General features: G+C 39.4%; 1 protein-coding gene across 1 annotated transcript; it reads left to right on the top strand.

The window, feature by feature from the left end:
* The first annotated feature begins 3091 nt into the window (after positions 1–3091).
* On the top strand, positions 3092–23559 carry sort1b (sortilin 1b). The gene is made up of 20 exons (XM_042491507.2): positions 3092–3942; positions 7841–7900; positions 8126–8199; positions 8290–8386; positions 8477–8638; positions 9749–9822; positions 10906–10955; positions 11626–11753; positions 13057–13201; positions 14610–14765; positions 15156–15262; positions 15523–15625; positions 15812–15983; positions 17210–17400; positions 17506–17695; positions 18653–18769; positions 19507–19615; positions 19714–19826; positions 20010–20142; positions 20980–23559. Exons 1-20 carry the CDS (start codon positions 3670–3672, stop codon positions 20992–20994), a joined length of 2469 nt encoding a protein of 822 aa, XP_042347441.2. The 5' UTR covers positions 3092–3669; the 3' UTR covers positions 20995–23559.
* The last annotated feature ends 292 nt before the right edge of the window (positions 23560–23851 follow it).

Genomic DNA, 23851 nt, shown 5'->3' with positions numbered 1-23851 from the left:
ACATTCTGAGAATGGTGCAATGCAACCAATGAAATTGAAAGGCAAATATTGTAGTTTGTACACTAGTATATCAAAACGCCAATTACTGGTTCATTAACTGTTTGTTGTATAGCCTAACTAATAAATTATGATTCTCTTAGAGGTTAAGATACCCAGCATTATATTAAGTAATGCAATTTTCCACCACCTTCAGCAGCTGCAAGATTAAAATAATGTACACATTAATGCATAATGCATAATAGTAATCTAGTAATATAACACAGAGTGAGATACCTGAAAACTTGTCCCTTCTCTGATTGCTATTGCTGGTGTGTAATTATGTGGGCAGCATTTAATGGTGTAGAAGGTCTAATGAAGAGACCTATTGAAGACTGCCTTGTGACTGAATAGCCTACTATAAAAGGTATAAAATCAACTTGTTTAGTTTTGCATTATTTTCTAATTTTGTCACCCTATCTTGTAGGAGACCTTAGTTATTTTAGTTTATATTGTGTTCTCATAGTGCATGTTCGTAAGTGTGCTTTGCTCGATCAAATTGCCATAAACTGACTTGCAGCAAACCTGGGGCTACTTCATGCACAAGCCTGGGAGAACTGGTTGGTTTCTGGGTCTCTAGGTGTATGAATACAGCAAACTCTACCAGGTACATACAGGATGCAGTTATTTCACAAGGCTCTTTCGGGGTCCATTAACAACCCTTTACCCTGAGGCTGGGGTACATGAACAGGTTATGGTACTACTTATATATTTGCTCAAGACAGATGTCCTAACAGCTTAACTGAAACAAAACTCTCCATGCTGCTTCCAAAAAGGTGAAGTGCAACCTTTGCACTTGCAAACTGTTAATATAGATATGTTGATATTAATATCAATACTCACAGAAGACTAGAGTTTGCAGAGTGTAACATGTACAAGGTGAATGGACTGTCCTGGTAATAACTCTTCACTAGAGGTCACTATTTCCACTGACACTACATGAGCATTACTAAACTAACCCTTTTAATACAAACCAAGCCATGGGTTTCCCATGACACCCATCAGTGTAGGTTGAACTCATTCACACTGAGGCGCTCCCATGTAATTTCCTCTGATTTGGTCAGTGGAGATGCTTGTTTTTGGGCTTCATAAACAGGGCAAAATAGGCACACTTGATTCTGTCCAATTTGCATGCCTTCTCTCAACAAAATGTGCAGCCAAATAGGAAAATCTGGGTCCTTGTAAAAAGGCACAGTCCTCATCCTAAAAGAGTACATCTCGAAGGAATAAGAGTGGCTTTGTTCTCCACCTTTTAGTAGTTGACTGGGCTGCCATGGGGGAGGGGCTGCAACTCCATTGTACACTCCCTTTGTGGAGGAATGCTGCTCTACAGATCAAATTGTTTGGCTTTCTGAGTGAATCTGGGAATCAAGAAATTCACAGGAAGACTCTTGATTCACACAACAGATACTCCTGATGCTCCGAGTGCAGCTAAACTGGGGATTTTAGGTCAAGGTTTCAGGGTTTATGAAACCACTGAAACTTGTTTAACAGCTTTTTATTATTGGGCTGTGAAAAGATGACACCGTTTCATTGTTGTTGCAGGTTCACAAACTTGTCGGACAGGTTGTGCCACACCAAAGACTAAACATGAGCATAATCAAATACTGAGCATGACTGTCTGATCAGAATGATCCTCCCTTCAGAGTTTTCCTGCTGCAGCTTGACTAAATAAAGTCCCGTCTCACTCAGCTGAACTTTACATTTGAGATGACCTAAAACTGCATGTTTTTATGTTTCGATACAGTTTGCGGTCTGTATGAATCCATTCAGTCAGGCCCCTGGTACTTATGGTTACAGATTTTTTTCCCTGCATCACATGACCAGTAGTCATGGGTTTGTTATGACCCACTGTCCCATCACATGCACAAATTTAATCAAGAGCACGACACAATTCCTTGCAAATGAATAAATATAATTTAAGAATGCGGCATGCTATACAAAAACGTCCATCCTCTAATTTGCAGGAGTCAAGACCAAATTATGTAAAGTTTAGTTTTCCTCTCTGACCTTTGTCTTCTTGACTATATGAGCACAATCACAAGCTCAGCCTGCAATAAACTCAAAATTGATGAGACATGGATGCAGAGAAATAAATTACCATATTAAATTTTGAATGTTAATGTCTATGTAATAAAGGATCTACTCGAAAATATATGAAAAAGGGGCCACTTGTCTTTTTTACTACAAATCTAATTTCTAACAACATATTTCATTATACTATGTGTTTTTTCCCTTAAAGTGGTATTGTAAATTTGCACAAACAAAGCATTTCAAATACTTTGCAAATGATTTAAATTCCTTGATGGCAAGGCTGTTTCACTGATGGAGAGATTACTCAGATTCAGTATGATTTAATCTGTTTTTTGAGCCCCCAACATAACACCAGAACCAGATGTTTAATCTCTGACAGAGTAACCTGTGGCACAAATATGAAGAAATGACAGTTTATTTTAATACATGGCACATAACACATGTTGCAGTGTTTAGCTTTGTACATATTCAAAGAATTAAACTGAAATGACATAGAATCAGACAGTCATCACACCTATAAACAAAGTCTACAGTGAAAAACACACCTTTGAATTCAAAGCACACATGCTTTTGGGACATCTGTTGGTTTTCATGTGAGGACATGGGAAATATTTCCCCATGACACCTGTGAATTGTGTGTTATTAGTCTACAAAATAAACTAAAAATACAAAAAAAAACCCCAAACTATAACATTAATAAACTATTATCATAATTCAGCAGTGCAAACATTGAGATAAGTTCAAAATAGTGTAAAAGTTGTTTCATTTTCCTGGACACTGAGAAAAAAGGGAACACACAAATCACACAAAAAACCCAAACATATGACAAAAATGCACATGTGCTGAAATTCACATTTTATCTTTGTGATAAACTTTGACTGACAGAGCCTGATGTGTGGACTCATGGGGCTGAGACAATTAATTATAAAGCAGCACTAAATCATTAATTCCACGGCTATTGCAGCGCCTGCATTTTCATTGTCAACCTTTAATATCACCTATATTTAAATAAGTATTACTGACCCCTCAAATAAAACCAGCAGGAGCTTGAAAATGCTATTTTTATTTTTAAATTAAGTTCAGGCTGGTGGAGTTACATGATAGTATCGCTCAACCTATCTTGACAGGCTTTGACAGCTAATTATGCAGCTCCTTTTTCTGACACCGCCCTCTCAGAATTTAAACCAATCAAAATAGCGAATAGGTGGACCAGAATAGAAGACCAGCCAATCACAGCTGTTTCTCTCTGCATAGAGCATTACGACCTAGAGACACAATTTTGTGATCGTTACAGTGATATCATGCTGGCCAAGGAGTTGCAGCACGAATAATTAGTGTTAAATAATTTGCGAAACTGCGACTTATTTTGCCATTTTGTTAAAAATTTCTGCTGCCGCGCGGGGAAACAGCCGGAGCTTTGAGGGCGCTCCGTGTTTTCAAAGCCCGAAATAATCGCTGTCAGGAGGACTACTGTTTTGTTGATGTCATCCGCGGCAGAGCTGTAGCGACCTTCAATTTCCAGTCAAGACCGGTAAACAAAGACTGTTTTTTTGGTGTTTTTTTGTTTTGTTTTCTTCGCCAGTGGCATCAGCAACAAGGATGGGACTTTGGCTGCGCTGTATCCTGCTGTTATGGCTCTTCACTTTCACAGCCGGTTTAGATTTCCAGCAGAGAAGCAAACCCCTCGGACAGTCGCTTTTTTCCAAGCAGTCAAACATTGAAGCGAAAGCTGCTAACATCGTGAAGAGGTCTCTGCCGGCATGGCTGTCGGCATCACTAAACCACAAGAGGAGACGAAGAAGCACCGAGCAGGGCGACTCGTGCAAAGCTGTGCAAGGATCTGACACCAAGTTAACCGGCAACACCCACCGTGTAAGTTACCTGCTGAGGTCCTGTTACTCTTCACACGTCTGACAATTAGCGAGAAAAGGTGATGCGCAGGTGCTAACCAGGTGCACCAACAGGCCTAATCAGCTATTCGGTGACCTCAGACACCTGATGGTTTCGTTTTCCGTGAAACTGTAAGCCCTGAAGCCCAGGATAACAGACAGAGCAGGGGAAAAAAAACGATATAGCACAATATCGCGATATCTTATGTGGTCATATTGTATCGATACAGGGACTCCAGGGATTCCATTTTCGTAACTTAGAAAAGTTATTAATGTTGCAAATACAAATGAAACCTTTGGTAGCTTTGTAAAGAAATTGCTTTATTCAGTCTACAGGATACATTGTTTTGCAATTAAAAATGAGTGAACTGAGAAACTTTATCATCAAAAAGATATTGTTTTTTTCCCCCTGGTAACATAATGTACGATTGAAAAAAGGTAATAAATCGCAATGTATTGCAATATATAGTGTTGCAATACTCAGGATATTGCTTCACTCTTGACATGCACGCTGGTTAGTTCATGCAAATGGATTATTTTTGATCAAATTTAAATGAAACATGGAATGATTGATTTAGATTTAGATTAAATATAACTTTTTGTGGTGCAGATTTTTTTTGACATGCCTTGACATTTTTGCACCACCCTCTCCCCTCTCATAAATAATGAACAGTCCCTAAAGCAAAAACACGCATTTAAAACATCAAAACAACTTACAGAGTCAAAGTCCTCTCTTCCTACACCTTTACCAAAGTCCAAACAGCCATTAAAGGTAACATCTTGCCTATTGGTGACCTGTTTTGGACAGCTGTGATTTCCTCTCTTTAATATTTGGTGCAGTGAAATACAGTGTAGCGAAACAGTAACAACGCCCATTCTCTTCATGCCCTAAGACCTACGTAGGCTCCACTGAAGCGCTGCCAGACTGGTTTACCTCTGAAATGCTCCAGTTATGGCCATGACCTATATCTGATTCTGCTCAAGGATGCAACTGTATTCTGTACTTCAGCATCCCACTTTTCTTTGCCTCACTGAGCGTGAATCTCAGTGTAGACAGGAAATATGCCCAGTGGGATCCATGTGACTGACTGTGTGGATGTTATTTTGTAATTAAAAGCTGTTTGTGTCATAGTGAAACAGTTAGCAAGCAGGAAGTCTGTTGGGATACAGACAGACGACAGTATTTTGTTTTTACTTTCACTTAAATTCTCGGAGGGACAGTAGGCTGATTTTGGTCTCACCAAATTTCTCTGTTTGAGCAAACTTAACCCAGGAAGTGAAAGCACCCAAATTAATTCAGTTTATAAAAATATCTATGCAACTATGCAATGCTCTCCTCAAAATAAACAGGCAGCTGACCTCAGTAGAAACCTGTGCTGCTTATTTGCTTAGCTCCTCATTGCCATGTGACCAACGTTGCATTGCAGTCTTTGTATACTTGGCCCGGTAATCTAAAGTTGACTGAATTCCTAAAGGCTCAGCCGCGTCATTCCCCTCGAGGTTCCTGTTGCAGGTCCCACTGGTGTTGGAGCTGCTTACAGCATGAGCTGCTGAAAGAGACCTGCCTTAAACAGTTTGTGAGTGTTTACACGGTTGAAGATTAAAGTTACTACGCAAGGTTGGAAATGACCTTTTTTTTCCACCTGCCACTGTGGCTGGTGGATTCTAAGATCTAACAGCCACTCAGTAGGTTACTGCTGTTTTTTTTGGCAGGTGAGTGAAGCAAATGTAGCAAGAATTAAACTAAAGATCCACACACTGTATTGAAAGCACCTAGTAAATTTCAGAGCAAGCAATAGAAAGACACAAGCACATTTATCTCTCAGGTGATTTTGATCTGCTTGATTGAGAGACAGTCCACTCTCAGGCAGAGCAGAGCCGACAGGCACGCTCGGACTCTCCCACAGACACCACAAAAGACACCAATATTATACAAAAATATACTGAACATAACACATCAAAAGTACAAAATCCTCAGTACAACACATCAAAAGTTACAATTATATATCACAAATCATCCAAAAATAGCAAAAATGTTTTTGGATGATTTGTGATATATACTTGTAAATTTTTGATGTGTTGTATTTGGTATATTCTTGTATGATATTGTTCTTGGATAACATAGATCTAGTCTGACTGGCCTGATCGGATTGTCTCAGCCTGAGAGTGGATTGTCTGATAATTAAGCAGATCACAATCACCTGAGAGATGAATGTGCTTGTGTCTTTATGTTGCTTGCTTTGCAATGATGATTTGAAAATGCCCGACGAAGGTCTCTGCTAGATCAAAATGTAGCACGTTAAAATGTTCAAGGAGCTTTTAATATAGTGTGCAGGTCTTTTGTTTGATTCTTGCTTTGGTTCGATTTTTTGATCCAGCACCTGTAAAAGTCCTTCAGATGTGCACCTTGTTTGTTTGAAGCAAATATAGCGGCCACGGTGTCAGGATATTAAACCATTATTATAATTATCAGTTACAATGACCCTTAAAAGAATGGAAAGACAAGTTGCTCTGCAATTCATGAACTTTGTATTTTCCTGCTGCTACTTTCTCACTTTCTCTCGCGAGATGGCTCACTCCTTAGCTACTTCCATCATCAGCTCTGGAAAAAACTCTTGTGTTTAAAGGAATAGTTTACCCATAAAACTACCATTCGTATATTACTGAGTCATGTTGTGTTATGTTGAATTTGTGGGTTAAACTTTTTTTCGCATGTCTCCATGGAAAACTGAGAACATATTGATTAATTGGGGACCAACTGCAGAACTATATCAAAACATCCATTTACAAACTCTCACGCAACTTATCCAGTATAATCCAAGAATCATTTATGCCGTCGTTTTCTCGGTGCTTCTCAAACACATGCATTTTCCGTAAAAACCTTAGTAATGAGTCTGGCTTAAAAGAAAGCATAAATAAGTTTCACTTTAAGTTTGGTTTTAAATTATAAGGTTTTAATGAGTAAGTACTAGTAGAAGAAGTAAGTTTATTCACAAATTCAATGTAACACAACATGACTAATTGATTTCCAAATGGTCATTTTGTCGGTTATTGATTTCTTAAATTATTTTTACCATGTGCACAATCAGGCAAGTGAGTTGCTCAATTCAGTGACCTACCGCAGCATTTTACTTGCCCCTGGCAATCTGGCAAACTCAGGGCTGGAAATAAGAAGCAGCCACCAGCCAAATACTGGTAAAATATATAAGTAGCTGCTAGATTTGCTTCATTTACTATTCTTAAAAGACAATGGTAATCTGTTGAGTTGCTGGTAGATTTTGGAATCCACCAGCCACAGTGACAGGAGACAAAAAAAAAAAAATAATAATTTCCAACACTGACTGCAGCCCTATTAGGAATGAGGGCTACTGATTTGGGTTTCGGGATCTTTTTCTCAGGCAGCTGAACTCTCTCTGAAAATTAAAGCAAAGCTATTTTTTGTTTCGAGGCAAACTGCTCAATAGACTTTATTTGCACAAAACTGTCGACAGTGAGTGAAAGTGAAAGTGTGATTCTTGACCTCAGTTTTTAATGTGGTACTCAGTCGCTGTATTCACAAGTCTGCGCTGAGAGCAGTTGGCTCAGAGCCTTGAGCTTGCGGAAATGCTTGTGTGGCCTGATAAGTGGTGCTTCACTGTTTACACTTTGTCATCTCTGATTGACCACATGGTGAGGGCAAACACGATGTCGGTCAAAGTAAAAATACAGTCTGGAGGCAAAATTCAGAAATAGGTTTTGGCTGCAGTTCACCCTTTCTTGTCAGCTGAACTCAGTTTTTTTCTCGTAATTTAGTGTTATTCACAAAGCTGTGTAGACATCCTCAACTTGTGCTGGGATTTGTAATATTTCTAATGTATTTTACATCTGTTTTTTTTTTCCAGTACTCCTTCAATGACCTGAGTGGGTCTGTGTCACTGGCCTGGGTTGGAGATGGCACAGGGGTGAGTGTTTTATTCTTCTCTCATGCTGTATTGCTCCTCTGTGATGTGAGACGACAAACTTTGCTGGATTGTTCAGTGAGTGAAGTGTGTTAAAGTGACAGGGTAGTCTGCCTGCAAATAACTTTGTAGAATACATAATGAATTTCCTCACATCAGGGTCTCATTTACATTAATAAATGATCCAGTGCTCCACTTTCCTCAAGCTGAACCTTTTTCTCTCGGCAGGTCATCCTGGCTTTGACGACTTTTCAGGTGCCCTTCTTCATGTTAAGACTCGGCCAGTCCAAACTCTATCGAAGGTAAGTCTTATCCCACCTGTTGGAAAAACCACAAAGTTTGCATTTGATTTGCATTTCATTTGACTGAAAGAAAAAAAATGTATCTGCCAGTGAGAACTATGGGAAGTCGTTCGAGGATGTCACCAGCCTCATCAACAACACCTTCATCCGATCAGAGTTTGGCATCGCTATCGGGAACTTTGGGAAAGTGAGTCATGTTCTTGTCAACAAATGTAGCGCTCTTGTAGTAAATGCGTTCAGTAGTTTCAACAGTTTGAATTTTGGACTCTGCTTGTAGGTGATCCTGACAGGAGAAGTCTCCGGAGGTCATGCCTCTCGGATCTTTGTCTCAGATGACTTTGGAAAGAGTTTCACCCCCAAGGACCTGCCCTTCCTCCCCCTCATGCAAATGACATACAACCCTGAGAACTCCAATGTGCTGCTGGTCCTCAGCAACAGCGTAAGTATCGAATGATGAAGAGCTAAAAATTATGTTTGGAAAGAAACCAGTTTGGATGTAAGTTGACTCATCTCCATAAACTAAAAAACTCCAGTTCTGCGCCTGTTGGTAGCCCAGATACGTTATTACAGGGTTCCTGTAGATCCTTGAAGTCTTAAAAGGCATTGAATTTGTTATTTTAAAATAAAGGCCTTAGATAGCATTAAATACCTTCATTTAAGTTTTAAGAATGCTGAGATAGGGAAGTAGGATTTAGTATTATAGTAGTATTATAGTAGTATTATTTTGAGACAAAGTCTCAAAGTCTCAAAATAATACTTTTTAAAAACAATTTACTGAATGCCTCTCACATTAACTTCACACAGATCAGGATAGCAGAATAAACAACATTTATATTTTGTGTTCTGGCTGGGATGCTCAGAACAGAGGATCCACTGTCTGTCAGCTCTCACTGTTCCCTGGACAACACGGGAAATGCAAATTCAACGAAAACTGGCTATAGACCTTTTTCACACTAGACATTTTTGCAAGTCATAGTGGAAAAAGCACAGGTGCATTCAGTAACATTAATGATAGGTGCTGCAGTAAGTAATATCAAAATTGCGAAATCCCACATGCAGAGTGAGAAACACATAATTGCCAAAAAGCTGCCAACAAATGGCAGGTATTTCCCAAAAAAGTCATGTTTATTTCAAACATTTGGGCTAAACTGTCCCTATTCTCAGGTAACTGATGTCTGTTTTTATCTTAAAGGTTGGTCATTTTTCATTTGGTCCCAAATTTGCATAAAACGTCATAAATCTAACATGCTTTAAGCTGTAGAAACCCTGAATAAGTAATTGTAAATTTGTAATTAATTCAAGAGGGCAAGCAACCTTTTTCATGCTTTGTTGTGAAAAATTCTTAAGCAGAGGCCAACATTTCACTCCAACATAGCAAGATAACTGCCGCTGGTCAGCCATTTGTTTGCACAGCGTACATTTATTAACATGGTTATGGTGTTTCTGGGCAGCTCTAGCACATTGTTGTGTGACCTGTGTAAACACTGGTGCCATTGCAGTTGACCCATGAGTTCATCATTAATAATACGTCTTTTTTTCCTCTACCCAGTATGAGCTGTGGCTGTCTGAAGATTTGGGCAGCAGCTGGAAAAAGATCCACGACATGGTGTGTCTTGTGAGATGGTAAGAGACAAGAGAGCAAATATTAGCGTTAGCACCTTTATCAGGTGCTCAGTAAACAAACAGCAGTTTTATTTATTATCCCCAAGTGTCTGTGATTTAGGGAAACACATTTATTCAGTGAGATCACGCCACTGTTATTGTTCTGGCCTGTAACAAAGATTTGCAGAAGTGATATGTGGTTTCCGTTAGTCAGTCGTCCTTTGCTTTGGTTTTAGTTCCTCCAGCAGGCTAATTATTACAGGTAGTTAAAACCAGTGGAGTTCAGTCTCTATTTACTGTGCTATATCCATTATTAAAACAAAGCAAATCATGTTGTAACTCCTCCACAGTTATGCTAACTTGCTCTCCCTCTCTGATAGATGTAAGATGTTTATAACCTTAAATAACATGAGACAAACATGCTCATAGTTTTTCCTCCCAAGATGTTTATTGTTGCTCCACCTTTGCTAAACAGGCAGTAAAACTGCATTGCACTGCAGTCAGTGGCTGTTTGACTAGCTCTGTTGTTGCCAAGCCCTTGCAGCACTTTTTTTGTTTTGAGCCACTTCCTGGTATGAGTCACTTAGTAACCTTGGCTGCTCTAAATTTCTTTTTAAACCTTGTTAATGCAATGTCTCCTTGTACCAAGCATTCCTCCTGAAACCTTTTATGACTATCCCAAAGACGCTCGTCTGATCAGGTTCCAGGAAAATGGGTCATTCTTATCTGGAGCAGGAGCTTTCTGTAGTCAAAGCACAACACTCAAAAGACAGTAAATATTTAGGCAGGGCACGGCTGTGTGCTGGTTGAATTTGATAAGCATGCCATATGATGCCTACTTTCACAATGATTCACAACCTACTTTGGAAAAAGATGGAGAATATATATATATATATATATATATATATATATATATATATAAAAAATGCAGATTTCTTCCATCCTGGTTTTGTGGTTTATTGAGATGTGTGAGCTCGCTGAGAGCTGTCAAATCCTCATCAACAAAGCAGCCTACATCTATTCTGCTCACATATCCTCGACTCTGTGGATTTAAAATGTGTGTGTTTATCTGAACATTCTTGGTGATTTTCACTCTGATTCTAGGGGAAGGAAGAATAGCATCTTCTTTACAGCCAGCCATAATGGATCCTGCGGTAAGTGATCCCTTCGTAACACAAAACCTTAGATTAAAAATAAGCATGAACTACGAGTGTTGTGTATGAACATGGAGATTAATGAGGAGTGTTACATGGAAGATGATGTCTGTAAAGACAGTTTAGAGGAAAGGTGTACAATGCAGGATTTGTTTCTCACTGTTTGTAAACAAACAAACAAAAAGTGAAAGCCAACCTGAGATTTGTCCACTTAGCGTTTTATATTTGTGTTTTTCTGTGCTGCATATGCGATTATTCATAGCCTCCTCTGGGACTTTGCATGGTTGAGTACCTGGTCTCTACCTCACCTGCGCGCGGTGCCCATAAACATCCCAAACACAGCAAGCCAAGGAGAAAATAAGAAAATACAGGCAGAGGGCAGAGTCTCTGTAGATAAATACTCTGTCACGCACTTCTAATAGGTCATAGGTGGCAACTGAGAGAAATTAGATTGTTTTTGAAGGAAATCCTGCTTAGTATACCTTTAAAAGATGAGTGTCTACATGTTTTTATTGAGGCCTTTGTTTTCCTTTGATTAACTGGATTTGGATTGGATTACAAATAAATAAAAATACACAGTATCAAAATGTTCATGGTATTATCTCATTTTCCTCTTAAATGCTTCATAGAACTGTTAATTACACTTTTCTTGTTGTACCCTTTTCTTCAGTTGATCGGGGAATGCTGGAACTGAAGAGGACGACAGACTACGGTAAAACCATCAAGACTATTGCCACAAAGGTCTACTCCTTCGGCCTGGGTGGACGCTTCCTCTTTGCGTCTATAATGACGGGCAAGGTCAGTACACAGGAGATCCAAATCACTTGCAGATACAGAAACATGAGCAGGCATTCAGAGGCAAATATACTGATTGTTTAGATCTTTGTGATTGTAAAACATATTCCATTTGAAATGCAGTTTGCTGTTGTGAGGTGACATATGTCATATGTCCAGCCAAACTGTCTGCAGTCGAGTTGCATTGTGGGTAATGTAGACTTCAGGTTTTGACAAAGAAGGTGAATGTGTGGAACAAATGTGATGTTTCTGCTTCTGCAGCCCTGATTGTGAAACTTTTTTTACTTTTCATAATGAGTCAGACAGTGTTATGGTAGAGCTTTGAAAAATCATAAAAGATGGGATAATGTTCAAACCCAACTATCTATATTTACTAAAATGAAAAGAGTCAGCATGGATTACACCTGTCCCTATCTGGGAACAAGTGAGTGAAGATCAGACAGTGTGAAGATGTCCTACATGCTCCTGGCATCAGCAAACAGGCTAAGCGGCGTCTCACTTAGAAAAACGGCTTGCCCCTCTGGCCTATTTTCAGAGCAACAGCAAGCGGTTGTTCACCCTCGCTCAGGACACAAAAGGCTCCCTGAATGTGTTTGTCGCTTGTTGTATATCTGAACACTTTTTTGGCACTCCCTCAGCTTTGGTTGCCTGCTGTATGTTAGGAAGAGGTGTGAGACATGTCACCGTAAGACTTCAATATCATGATTATTGAAAGAGAAAATGACATGGTTTCACAATTCCTGATTATTAGCCACACAATCAATTATTATATGTAATAACAATCATTTTTCCTGATTAAAAATGTCAGTTTTTATAGTGTAACATTTGGCTGCTTAAAAATCATTTCTAATGATTAAAAGGAAATAGGCTACACAGGCAGACAGACAGAAAATGAAAGTCCCTCCCACAGTCCTCTGCAGATCAGGAGGGAGTTGAAGAACACCTTTTTTACTGGTCTGGCATGTAGCAAAGATTTCAAAAAGTGAAATCTGGTGTCTGATAGCTAGTTTTCCTTTTCTGAAGTTTTAGTTCCTCCAACAGATGTCAGATAGATATCGCAGCTATAATTCTTATGGTTATGAAACCCTGATGTTATGTGACTATGTTTATGGCAAAAGCGGTTATTTCAGACATTCTTAGTACATATCTATGAATAGTGTACCAAATGTTAGCTCCATGCAAGCTCATTTGAATATTGTTACACTCAAAACATGTTGCTCTTGTGACACGTTTCCGTTCCTTTTCCTAATTTTATAAATGGAAGTTACAAACAATCTTTCTTTCTTTCCCGCCTCTCTCTCTGCAGGGCACCCTGAGGATGATCCATGTGTCGGTGGACCACGGTGAGACGTGGAACATGGCCCAGCTCCCCCCTGTCGGTCACGAGCAGTTCTACTCCATCCTGGGAGCAAATGATGACATGGTCTTCATGCATGTTGACGAGCCAGGAGGTCAGTCTAGACAGAAACATCAACTGTTTGCTTTTCTTATGGTATCCACCTTTTTCCCAGCCCCCATGATCGCGTGAAATATGGGTGCAGCTCATAGCGTGTACTGTTACTGACCTTGAATCGGCGGTATCCAATAACGTATTACGCCAAGCCTCATTAGCAGTGTGATTGGGAAATAAATCATGTGGAACACACTACCTGATACGCCACAGACGGGATAACATGATCATACCGCTGTCATCTCTGATGGCCGTCTCAAAGCATTGGTGGTTTACTTTTTTAACCAAGCTTGTTACTGATAAGCTTGCCTTGCTATGTTAACATATTGATGAATTTAACAGGCCAGATTGTAGTAACAGTAGGCATCTGCTCCTTCTAAAAGATGATTTATGATTCCTTAGACTCATAAACAGACACAAACACATTTTATGAACATTTAACACAATTCGGTATTAATTTATGTAAAGTGATTAAATGTGACGTTTCCCAGACGCTGCTCTACTCATCTGCCGCTATGACACAGTTTACGCATTTTCATAACTGCTGATTTACTGAGGTGGAGTTCTATTTAGTTAAACATAACACTGATTTTAGCAGCAGACTTCATTAATATCGCTGACATAAATTAGTTAATCATTTTAGGCATTCATTTTTTATACAGTATGATTAGAAAGAAGTACAGTAAATCAGTAACACATTCTCATTCTAGATGATGTTAAACACATACCGTAATTCAAGGTATGCTGCTGAGTTAATTTAATAACAGGCGATTTTCTAATGTAGGCTGAGAATTCAGTCAGACAGGGACAGACAGGGACAGACAGGGACAGACAGGGGTATCATGTTCTGTTGTTAAAGGACAGACCTGTCGTTCTAGGTGTCCTTCTCTTCCACAAATTCTGATTTAATACTTCTCCGCTCTCGAAACTCTTTTGGTTTTATTATTGCACACGCCATTTCAAGGGTAGGGTGTGCATGGAAATTTGGGACAAATAGCGTCCCGTGATGATTCAGTAAGGCATAGTGCATTTTATTTTACAATATAGGACCATCCTGTATTTTACAGAACAAGTGGTAACCTAATCCTTTGTAGGTAGGCAATGGGAACTAAAGCCACTGGGACTAACCATAGAAAGTCAATGGGACTAACAAGCTCACTGCTGCTTCTGCTCTCTCACTGGAAGTTGCACCCATGATCATTTCTACAGTAGCACCTCAGAAAATGAGTTTGATAGCAAAGCAGTAAAAATATCTAAGACTAAGAGGCTGTGTGTTTGGCTACATAAACAATAATGACAAAAAAAAGAAAAACAGAGTTACAGACACGTACTTTTGGCCATATAACCCGAATCTCAATTCTCTCTCTCTAGTATGTGTGAATTACTGTTTTCCTTTTCTTCATCCACAGATACGGGATTTGGCACCATTTATGTATCAGATGACCGGGGCAGTGTGTACTCCAAGTCACTGGAGCGCCACCTTTACACCACCACGGGGGGCGATACAGACTTCACTAACGTCACCTCCCTGCGAGGAGTTTTCATCACCAGTGTCCTTGCTGAAGGTAGCTCTATTCATGTGCCTGTGCTTATATAAAGGAATAGCAACACATGCCCGTTCTCAAATTCCCCTCAGAAAAACATACACATATGACTTCTCCCTTGCATACCGGAGGGAGGGCGTTAAGTAAATATTTAATTAGCTGTTCAGTGTTAGACTCTGTGTTTTTCTGATGCGGCTGGCAGACGCCTCACCAGAAAAAACACATCACCAGCTTCTTATATTTTAGCCTTCCCTTTCTCTCTCCTCAACTCCTCTACATGACCATTCTGTGATAAAGTGATTATTGCAAGGGCTTACTCTTGCTTAGTTAAGGATGTGTATTTCTGATTTTGGGGTGAACTGTCTCTTTAAGGATCCCTGTCATTATGGTGTCCTTGTCTTGCTGTTCCAGATAGCTCTGTGCAGTCTGTCGTGTCCTTCGATCAAGGAGGGGAATGGGTTCCTCTGCGGAAACCCGCCAACACCAAGTGTGATGCTACAGCCAAAGACCCTGACAAGGTAAAAAGAGGAAAATGGTGTGTCTTGACAAGAGTTAAATATAGAAAGTTGATCATGGGATCTCCATGGGAACAGTGTACTTTGATAAATAGATAATGTTTGTGATTAACTTTTGGATTGCAGTGCCAAAAAAGCCAAATACAATGTACGTATTGAGGCAGTTTTTGTTTTGTTTTGTTTTTGATGATTCTTTTCGCCTCTCACAGTGTTGGTACTATAAACAGTCAGATACCAAATTCTGCCTGTGTTTGTGTCCACAGTGCACTCTCCACATCCACGCAGCCTACAGTATCGCCATGAGGCTGAACGTCCCCGTGCTGCCTCTGTCTGAACCAAATGCTGTTGGTCTCATCTTAGCTCACGGTAAATATAAATTCAGAGCTTTCAAACAAGTGTTTTTAAACAATTGTCCAAGTATATTGTATATTCAGTTCTGTTCAGTTTAGTCCACCGGCTTACAGAACAAATGATATTAGCTAAATATATGTAACCCAGGAGTCATTTAAGAGTTTTTTTTTGCCATGTGACCATTTCGGTGAATCTCATCAGGGAGTGTTGGAGATGCCATCTCCGTGATGAAGCCTGATGTGTATGTGTCTGATGATGGGGGTTATACCTGGATGAAAGCCCTCGATGGGCCCCATCACTACGCTATTCTGGACTCTGGAGGGCTCCTGGTTGCTGTGGAGCACACCCCCACTCAACCCATCAACAAGATCAAGTGAGTTACGTGCTGCCTTTAAGTGGAAATTGTGAGCTTGTGGTTAAAACACAAAATCTATTGCACGTTTGATAAGGTAAGATATACTTATATTGCCCCTATATGGATATTTGCTTTGGACTCTGTCCTGCTACTGTGCAACATAAAAGCCAGACATACACATTCAGTCGCAACACACATATGTCAAATAAACCCGTTTTTATAATGTACGTCCTGGGAGAAGAATTCCTCCTCAGTTGCTTTTCTTGAGGTTTCTACCATTTTTACCTGTTAAAGGGGTTTCCTTATCCGCTGAGAGGGTCTGAGAATAGAGGGAAATATGCTGTAGAGCCCTCTGAGGCAAACTGTGATTTGTGATATTGAGCCTTATAAATAAAATTGAATTGAAAACATGGAAAGAAGTTTGCACAAAATGCACAGTGTTGTATTGGTTGTCTGCCTCCAGCTGGCTCTGCTAATGGTTTCAAAATGTTGACAGGTCACTAAAGGTGACTGAGGTTTTGTTGTCCAGGTCCCTCATCTGTAGAACTCACTTTTATCGCTTTTTGATTCTGATGGTATTTACTGTTACTATTTGAATAATTGATTCAGTTTTCTAGTTTTATAATTGTTTTTATCGTAAGGCACTTTGTAGCTTTGTTTTTAAATATGCTACATAAATACATTTAGCAAACACCGCCGCCATTCACTTGCGACTGTCATCATCAACAGTTTAGCAAGCTAACGAGCTGGTAATATAATGCAGTAAATGCAAAGACGTAACAGAGCAAAAAGATGAGGCTGTTGGGAATATCAACATTTTAATCAGACATTGTAGAATTCTGAAAAAAAAACTATACGACGAAAATGTCAATATTTTAACTTATCATTCGCTAAAAACTGAACTGCCATGGCCTCCGTGATTTCTCGAAATGTCAGCAAACACGTTACAACCTGTGAGCTTCCAGAAAATTTCCACTTTTGAATTTGTGAATACTACAAGAGCTAAGCAATCATATGGACTCCTCTGATAAACACAACAAACATGACCTCATTTGAAGCAGCAACAGTTTGTTTGGAGTTTGTATTTGGTGATGCCTTTAGTCTAATTTTATTTTATTCTATTTAATGTATTTTGAATTTATTTTGATTTGCATGCTGTACAGCTCCCTTTTACATGCTGTTGCTTCTCTTCAATGTTTTTTGGGGTTATGCTAATGTTTGCACATTCTTCAATGTCCTGACAGATTCTCTACTGATGAAGGTCAGTGCTGGGGTGTTTACACCTTTACCCAGGAGCCGATCTACTTTACTGGGCTGGCATCAGAGCCTGGAGCTCGCTCCATGAATGTCAGTATCTGGGGCTACAGAGAATCCCTCCTCAGCCAGTACTGGATCTCCACCACCATCGACTTCAGGGATCTTCTCACCAGAGACTGTGAGTGACGTGAGAATTATGTTTAATACAACTGACCTAAACGCAGTATTTAGTCATATGGTCTGAGATTATACGTAAACAGAGTTCAAACATTGATATTGTTAGGTGAGGACAAGGACTATGTACAGTGGTTGGCCCACTCTGATGACATCAGTGACCCCAACGATGGCTGCATGCTGGGCTACAAAGAGAAGTTCCTGCGTCTCAGGAAGGACTCTGTTTGCTGGAACGGACGCGATTATGAGGTCAACACCCAGCCAACCCCCTGCCCGTGCACCCTGGATGACTTCCTGTGGTAAGACACTCCCTGTGTCCCGAATCCTTATTGAATACTATATAAACACAGTATATGCTACACGCAGTTGTCTGTTTTTGCAGGTAGTATACAACATCAAATAAAAATACTTAAAGGTATAGTATGCAGGAAGTGTCGGTTACCGGTAGTAAACACAACATTCAAACTTGCTCCCTCATTCCTGCGTTATTTGTACATTCATTGTAAGATACTGTATTATTTGGAGTTATTGAAATAAAATGTAACACAGCACTGTCACACAAATCACAGAAATTAAACAACACGAATGAATGAATGACTAGAACACTCCTGCTGCTTATGTAACACCAAGGCTCGTGCACTATATAAATAATTAATTTGTGCTCCGTTGTTATTCATTTTGCTGTTAAACACACATGAAAAATTAATGAAAAGAAGATAGGTCTTTTAGTTTATGACTCAACACTCACCAACAGAAGCAAAATGTCTTTCTTCAGATTTGATACCTTTTTAAATCTTTTTGGCCATCCAAAATGAATGTTATTTATTTATTTTTTTTAGCTTTTACTAGCTCCTCTATTGCCTTTGTACATTGCATTGTGGGAGAATATTATCCATTAGCAATAAATTCAATCATCTATTATATTTATTTAGTTTGCATTCTGACTAATAATAATTTCTACTTGCTGAGATAGAAGTACTGCTAACTGACTGTAATGGGCTTTTTATTGACAGTGAGATTACTGGTGTAAAGGCCCACTTAAGCTAATGTAAAAAGTTGTTCATGCAAATGTTCACTCTGTAATGGATGCACTTTGAAGCATGAAATTTTTCCATCAAGTAAAACAAATGAATTGTAACTAAAAAAGTGGAAGTACTGAGTTAAACAAATGGTCAGTTACAAAATAAGCAAGAGCAAGTATACGCTAGTTTCTTCCTTTGTTGCTGACCATCCTGACATCTTCCAACTCTTTGCAGTGACTTTGGATACTACCGCAAAGAGAACAGCTCGGAGTGTGTGGAGCAGCCGGACCTGAAAGGCAAAGTGCTGGAGTTCTGTCTGCACGGCAAAGAGGAGCAACTACAGACCAGCGGGTAAGCCTCAAGCTTCAGCCAGATCTCTTCAACAGATCTCTGCAAGCCACTATTGTTGGTTTATTTTTTAACATTTACAAAGTACTGAAGACAATATTTTGTCATTTGTTTTGAATCTTAACAGTGATAGGTAATAAAAGGTTCCTTTTACATTAATGGCATTAGATAATTGTGATTTCTTTGCAGTCCGTTTCTTTGTATTCAGTAAATCAACAATAATATTAAAACAGTTCATGCGTAAAACATATATTGTACAAGGCCATCAATCCTGCCACATTTTATGGTGGAGAGAGTTTCAGAGGGTGCTTCTCAGAGTTTGTCGGAGAAGAAGACAAATGATGAGAATGAGGAAGTATCTGTCATGCAGAGATCAGTCAGAGGAAGCAGATGAGGGCGAGAGTGAGTCTTGCGTTTTCACTGAGGAAGAGTAAATGCTGACTGTAAAACAAAGGAAGTGTTTGCAAAACCATGTTTGCTTGACCGCACGCAGACTGAAAAAATGAATAATTGTTACACAAAAGGTAACGACAATCCAATTAATCCGGTATGTCCATCAGGTAGGGTTATATTTATATATATTTAATGATGATGAATAAAATAAAACTCAGTAGAATAAATATTCACTCTTGACTCAGCTGCATTTTAAAGAGTCAAAACAAATATACTTTTTAAAAAAAAAATCTATCAGTCAGACCTCAGACTTACTATCATTCACTCGATGTGTCATTTGTCCACAGTTACAGGAAAATCCCTGGAGACAAATGTGAGGGAGGAAACATGCCAGAACGTAAAGAGATCGACCTTAGCAAGAGATGCGTGAGCGACCTGGTGGGCCCTGAACTCCTGGTCGGTACCTTGGTTTCATTTATGCTGTATGTGTACAGTTTATCTGTTCCTGCACTTTCACTTTTACCAGCTTTTGTTGTCTGCTGTTATTTTTACAGGTAGACACTCGCTCCTCTAAGTCTGTACCCATCGTGATAACAGTCTGCATTGTCATGCTACTGAGCGTTGCAGCCGGGGTCGTCTTCGTCAAGAAATACGTCTGTGGGGGCAGGTCAGTGTATCTTTCTGCACTCGTGAATAGTCCAGTTCAGAACCAACGCATGTCCAGGACGGCAAACTGTATTTTTGTAACTGTGTAAACACTCTTCTTTTACTGTCCTTCGTTGCATTGTTATTTTGTATTTTTCTGATGATTTAAAGTGACTCAACGGTATTTTTAATGTGCGTCCGACAGGTTCTTGGTTCACAGGTACTCGGTTCTGCAGCAGCACGTCGAGGACAACGCTGTTGATGAGATGGACGACCCGCTGGAGACCAACCATACTACACAAAATGGCAAGATAGAGTTTCACGAAGACTCAGATGAGGTACAGTGGATACATTTTCTTCCCTCACACTCTGGCTAAGATAGAAATATGGGCACCGTGTTTTTCTTCTAAGACTGGGCCACAGAGGGTTTTTCACTTAAAACCAAATTCATGTAGAAATTCAGAGAAATAAAGCAGTTTGACAACAGCCAAACCAGATCAAATAATCTGCAACAAACCCTGAACCCAAAGACAAAATACTTGAATCATTGTTGTGAAGAGCAGAGAATAATTTCCACTGTTGACTGAAACCTAGAAACTTTGATGTGCTGTCACCTGTACACATTATATTGTTGTTTGATCCAAGTCCAGATGTAGAGTTGGGACTTTTGCATGTCATGAGCCTCATTCATCAACCTATTAAACATTTAGGACCCTACAGTGGTGAATCCTCGCTGCCCCACTGTGCACTCCTACTGTACAGGCCCACCACCTGCTGAAGGAGTAGAAAAGAGAGCAACATAATATAGCGTACAATAATGACGAGATACCAGCTGTTACTTTTTCTCTAAATGTGAATTGTTTTCTCAGTGCTCTCTTTGGCATTTCTGTACTGCAGTTCGTGGTTACTTGTCAGGCGACATACACATCATGACCAAACCGTTTTATGCGGAGATTCCCTCAATACTGCCACAACAAAGACCCAACAATACGCTGGCTTTGCTTTTTTACTCAGAACATTGTTGCTACAAAGTTATGACCTGAATTCACCTGCAGCCAGGCCTCTTGTGTAACTGAGTCAGTATGTAAACAAAACCATAATGCCTTCGTGTTTGCTCACTCGTGTTGTCTCAGGTTTCATCTGTATTTCATTTTCTTGTCTTGTTCTTGTCACAGGACCTGCTGGAATAGCAGGAACAACCTGTCCTGCAACAGAGCAGCAGGTTTCCAGCTCATCCCATGGCCCGACGCTGCTCCCGTCTCTCTTTTGTCTCCAGCTACTTCTTCCTTTCACCTTCTAGTATGAACTTTGGCCCCAGCTACCAGACGAAAGAGTCTGCGTCACTCTGCTGTCATCTATGAAGTATAATGAATGTACGGAGACTTCCTGGGATAATGCCGCAGCTGAGGAGGAAGGAGGTCTTGTAGTGTCGTGCTTCAGTTGTTGATTCTGTTGATTGAGTTCGAGTCTCCAAGTTATTTATTTTAGGGAACGAAGAACTGGCGCAGTAATTTGAACTGCTGACAGAGTTTTTTTGGTTTCGAAGAAAAGCTAGTTGTGTAAATCCACCACCATTGCATTACGGGTCCTGCCTCTCCCATCAGCTGGGAGTGCTCCTGGAAATACTTCTCACCTCTGTTGAAGATCTGTGTCCTTTTTCTCGTGCACTTGTACATAAACCTTTTCCTTTGCCATTTTTGACATGGTATCAATTTGGTAGGCGTTAAAAAGGTTGCTGTTGGTAGCTGGTTAAGAACTGTCCCAAACCATTTGAGTCTTAATCCCTACTTTGAACAAAGTATTTGTTAGTTAAAAAGTGAGCCCCAGATGGCCGAGAGTGTGTAAATTTGAGGTTTTTCGGCCCTCTCCTCCTCTCTGGGTGCTGATTTGTGAAATCCCCTGTGTGTATTTGGAATACAAGCCTGCATACGTTTTACTCTGTGGCTTTAAGATCCACAGTTGAAGTAATAAAATGCGAGTGCAAATGTCCTTTTGCAAAAGGTTTGACAGCAATAACATGTTTAGGTTCAGCATATTGTTCTTGCATGTTAAATAATCCTAATGGCACAATAATGTATCCAGTTGCTCTGTTTGATGATTGGAGATGTGACTGCGTGAAACACATTCACAAATGCATCAATGTACAGGATGGTGAAGTGTGTCTGTTTAAAGACAGGGTTTGTTCAAAAACGCGTCTGCAGTTCTAACTGCCCAAAGCACAAGGTCCTTTGTAAGCTTAGAGTTTGTAGTTTTTCCTAAATGTGACCTAATGATTAAGACTGTAATAATCACTGTAGTCATACACGAGTCGTGTTTATAATCATCTGAGCAGTTTTTGTACTAACAAATCTTTGAATTCATGTAACAAATTGCAGTTTGAAGATGTTCGGAAATGACATTAATAATAGTTTGATAGTAAATATCCACAGATATTTTTACATCAGATTCAGAAAACTTCGATATGGTTTGTTGACAGAAGCACAGTAGCAATGCTAAAAACTATTCAATCAGGGACTGTGCTTAATTTATTAGGGCAGGGGGTGGCTGGGGTGCAACTTTGCTTTTTCGCTTCTTTTTAAATAGTGTAATTTTGGAGAATTTTAAAGTAAACTTGGATTTAAAACTCACTCGTGGGTTTTGCGGTTCTCACGGTATTGAAAAGAAATACAAAATGCAACCATGTAAAGTTGAATGGCCCTTCCTTAAGCCAAATTAAAATACATAACTCCCTCCTCAGTGCTTAAAAAATAATCTGAAGTGCCCCCATTTTGCACCACCCTCTCCCCTCTCATAAATAAAAAACAGTCCCTAATGTAAATGTTGTATAGCATAATTAACACTGTAGCCGATTAGAGTTAACAGACATGGCTGTTGGACTTTTTTAAATTGGTATTTGGAAATTCACTAAAACAACATGGTTATTGAAAGTTTCTCATTTTACAGTAAATTGCTGTTTTTCTTCTTTCTAATCAAACTGCTGAAATTTTGAAAATGGTTTTTTTTGGCTAATGCCGCTGATCGAATCTGTCCTGTCTATCACGTCATGTCTTACAGGGCTTTTTTTTTCTTCTTGTAAACATTTATTGCACAATTTTTGTCTGTCTTGTGTTAAATATGTTGCTTTAATACAGGTTTATTTATTTGTGATTTGCAGGTTCAGAGTGCAGTGAACTGGATGTGGTTATACAAGTGCCTGGTGTGAGGATATGATGCTCCCCATGTGTGGCCAGCATCTATTTACTGATTATTATTTATATCAACTAATGTGTAACCAGTTCCATCCAGTTTGTCAGAGACACCTCGAAGTTGCACTTGTTGCCTAAGATGAATTGAGCGGTGACGGACATGTGTGTGTTTTGAACAGCATGTTAACTCTCAATATTTAAATCCACCGTGCGTTGTGAAGAAAATAGCCTACGATAACCTGGTTATTCTCTCTGTCATGTCTTGGCATGATGCATAATTATAAATGGTGTTTTGACGAGAGAGTCAACTCAATTCAAACACAGAGTGGATACAGGGTTATTATGTAGCTGCTATACTGGGAGACACTTAGCGAGTTATTTTATGATGGTTTACTGCATTAAGTGAAAGTAACATATTTTTCTTACAGTTTAAAACTGCTGTATAAATTAAGTCATTGTGATGGTTCTGTAAATATACAAGGTTACATCTTTGTATCTGCTATGTTTCTTTCTTCTGTATATTTGAGGCAATTTTCTTTGGGTTTGCCAATAAATTCATATGTTCCTCTATTTTTGTCCTGCAATTCCTGTTTTACAGCACGGTAAAAATACAAACCTGGGAAATGGCACAAAGCTAAAATCAGCATTGCTGAATGCCTCACCGTGGCTGACTAATGTCCTGCAAGTCACTGATTTTTAAATGTCTCTGTATCATCTCATTAGCAATTTTTACTCAGTCTTGTCTCGGCCTCGGAAAAAGACGACTTGGAATTTTATTTCAAGACCGTTCAAGATGATGAGAGACATTGTGTCTTTTGAGACTAATCGCAAGGACCAAGAATTTGTTATATCAAGTTGGATT

This window comes from Plectropomus leopardus, chromosome 9 (assembly GCF_026936395.1).
Source record: "Plectropomus leopardus strain MGB_pleo_1.0 chromosome 9, ASM2693639v1, whole genome shotgun sequence".
Classification (NCBI taxonomy): domain Eukaryota; kingdom Metazoa; phylum Chordata; class Actinopteri; order Perciformes; family Serranidae; genus Plectropomus; species Plectropomus leopardus.
This window is presented reverse-complemented; position numbering and strand designations above follow the sequence as displayed.

Coding starts and splice junctions, on each gene's coding strand:
- sort1b (XM_042491507.2), top strand. CDS start 3,670: ATGGGACTTTGGCTGCGCTGTATCCTGCTGTTATGGCTCTTCACTTTC. Junction 13,202..14,609: donor GCATGTTGACGAGCCAGGAG/GTCAGTCTAGAC, acceptor CTTCATCCACAG/ATACGGGATTTGGCACCATT. Junction 17,401..17,505: donor GGATCTTCTCACCAGAGACT/GTGAGTGACGTG, acceptor TGATATTGTTAG/GTGAGGACAAGGACTATGTA.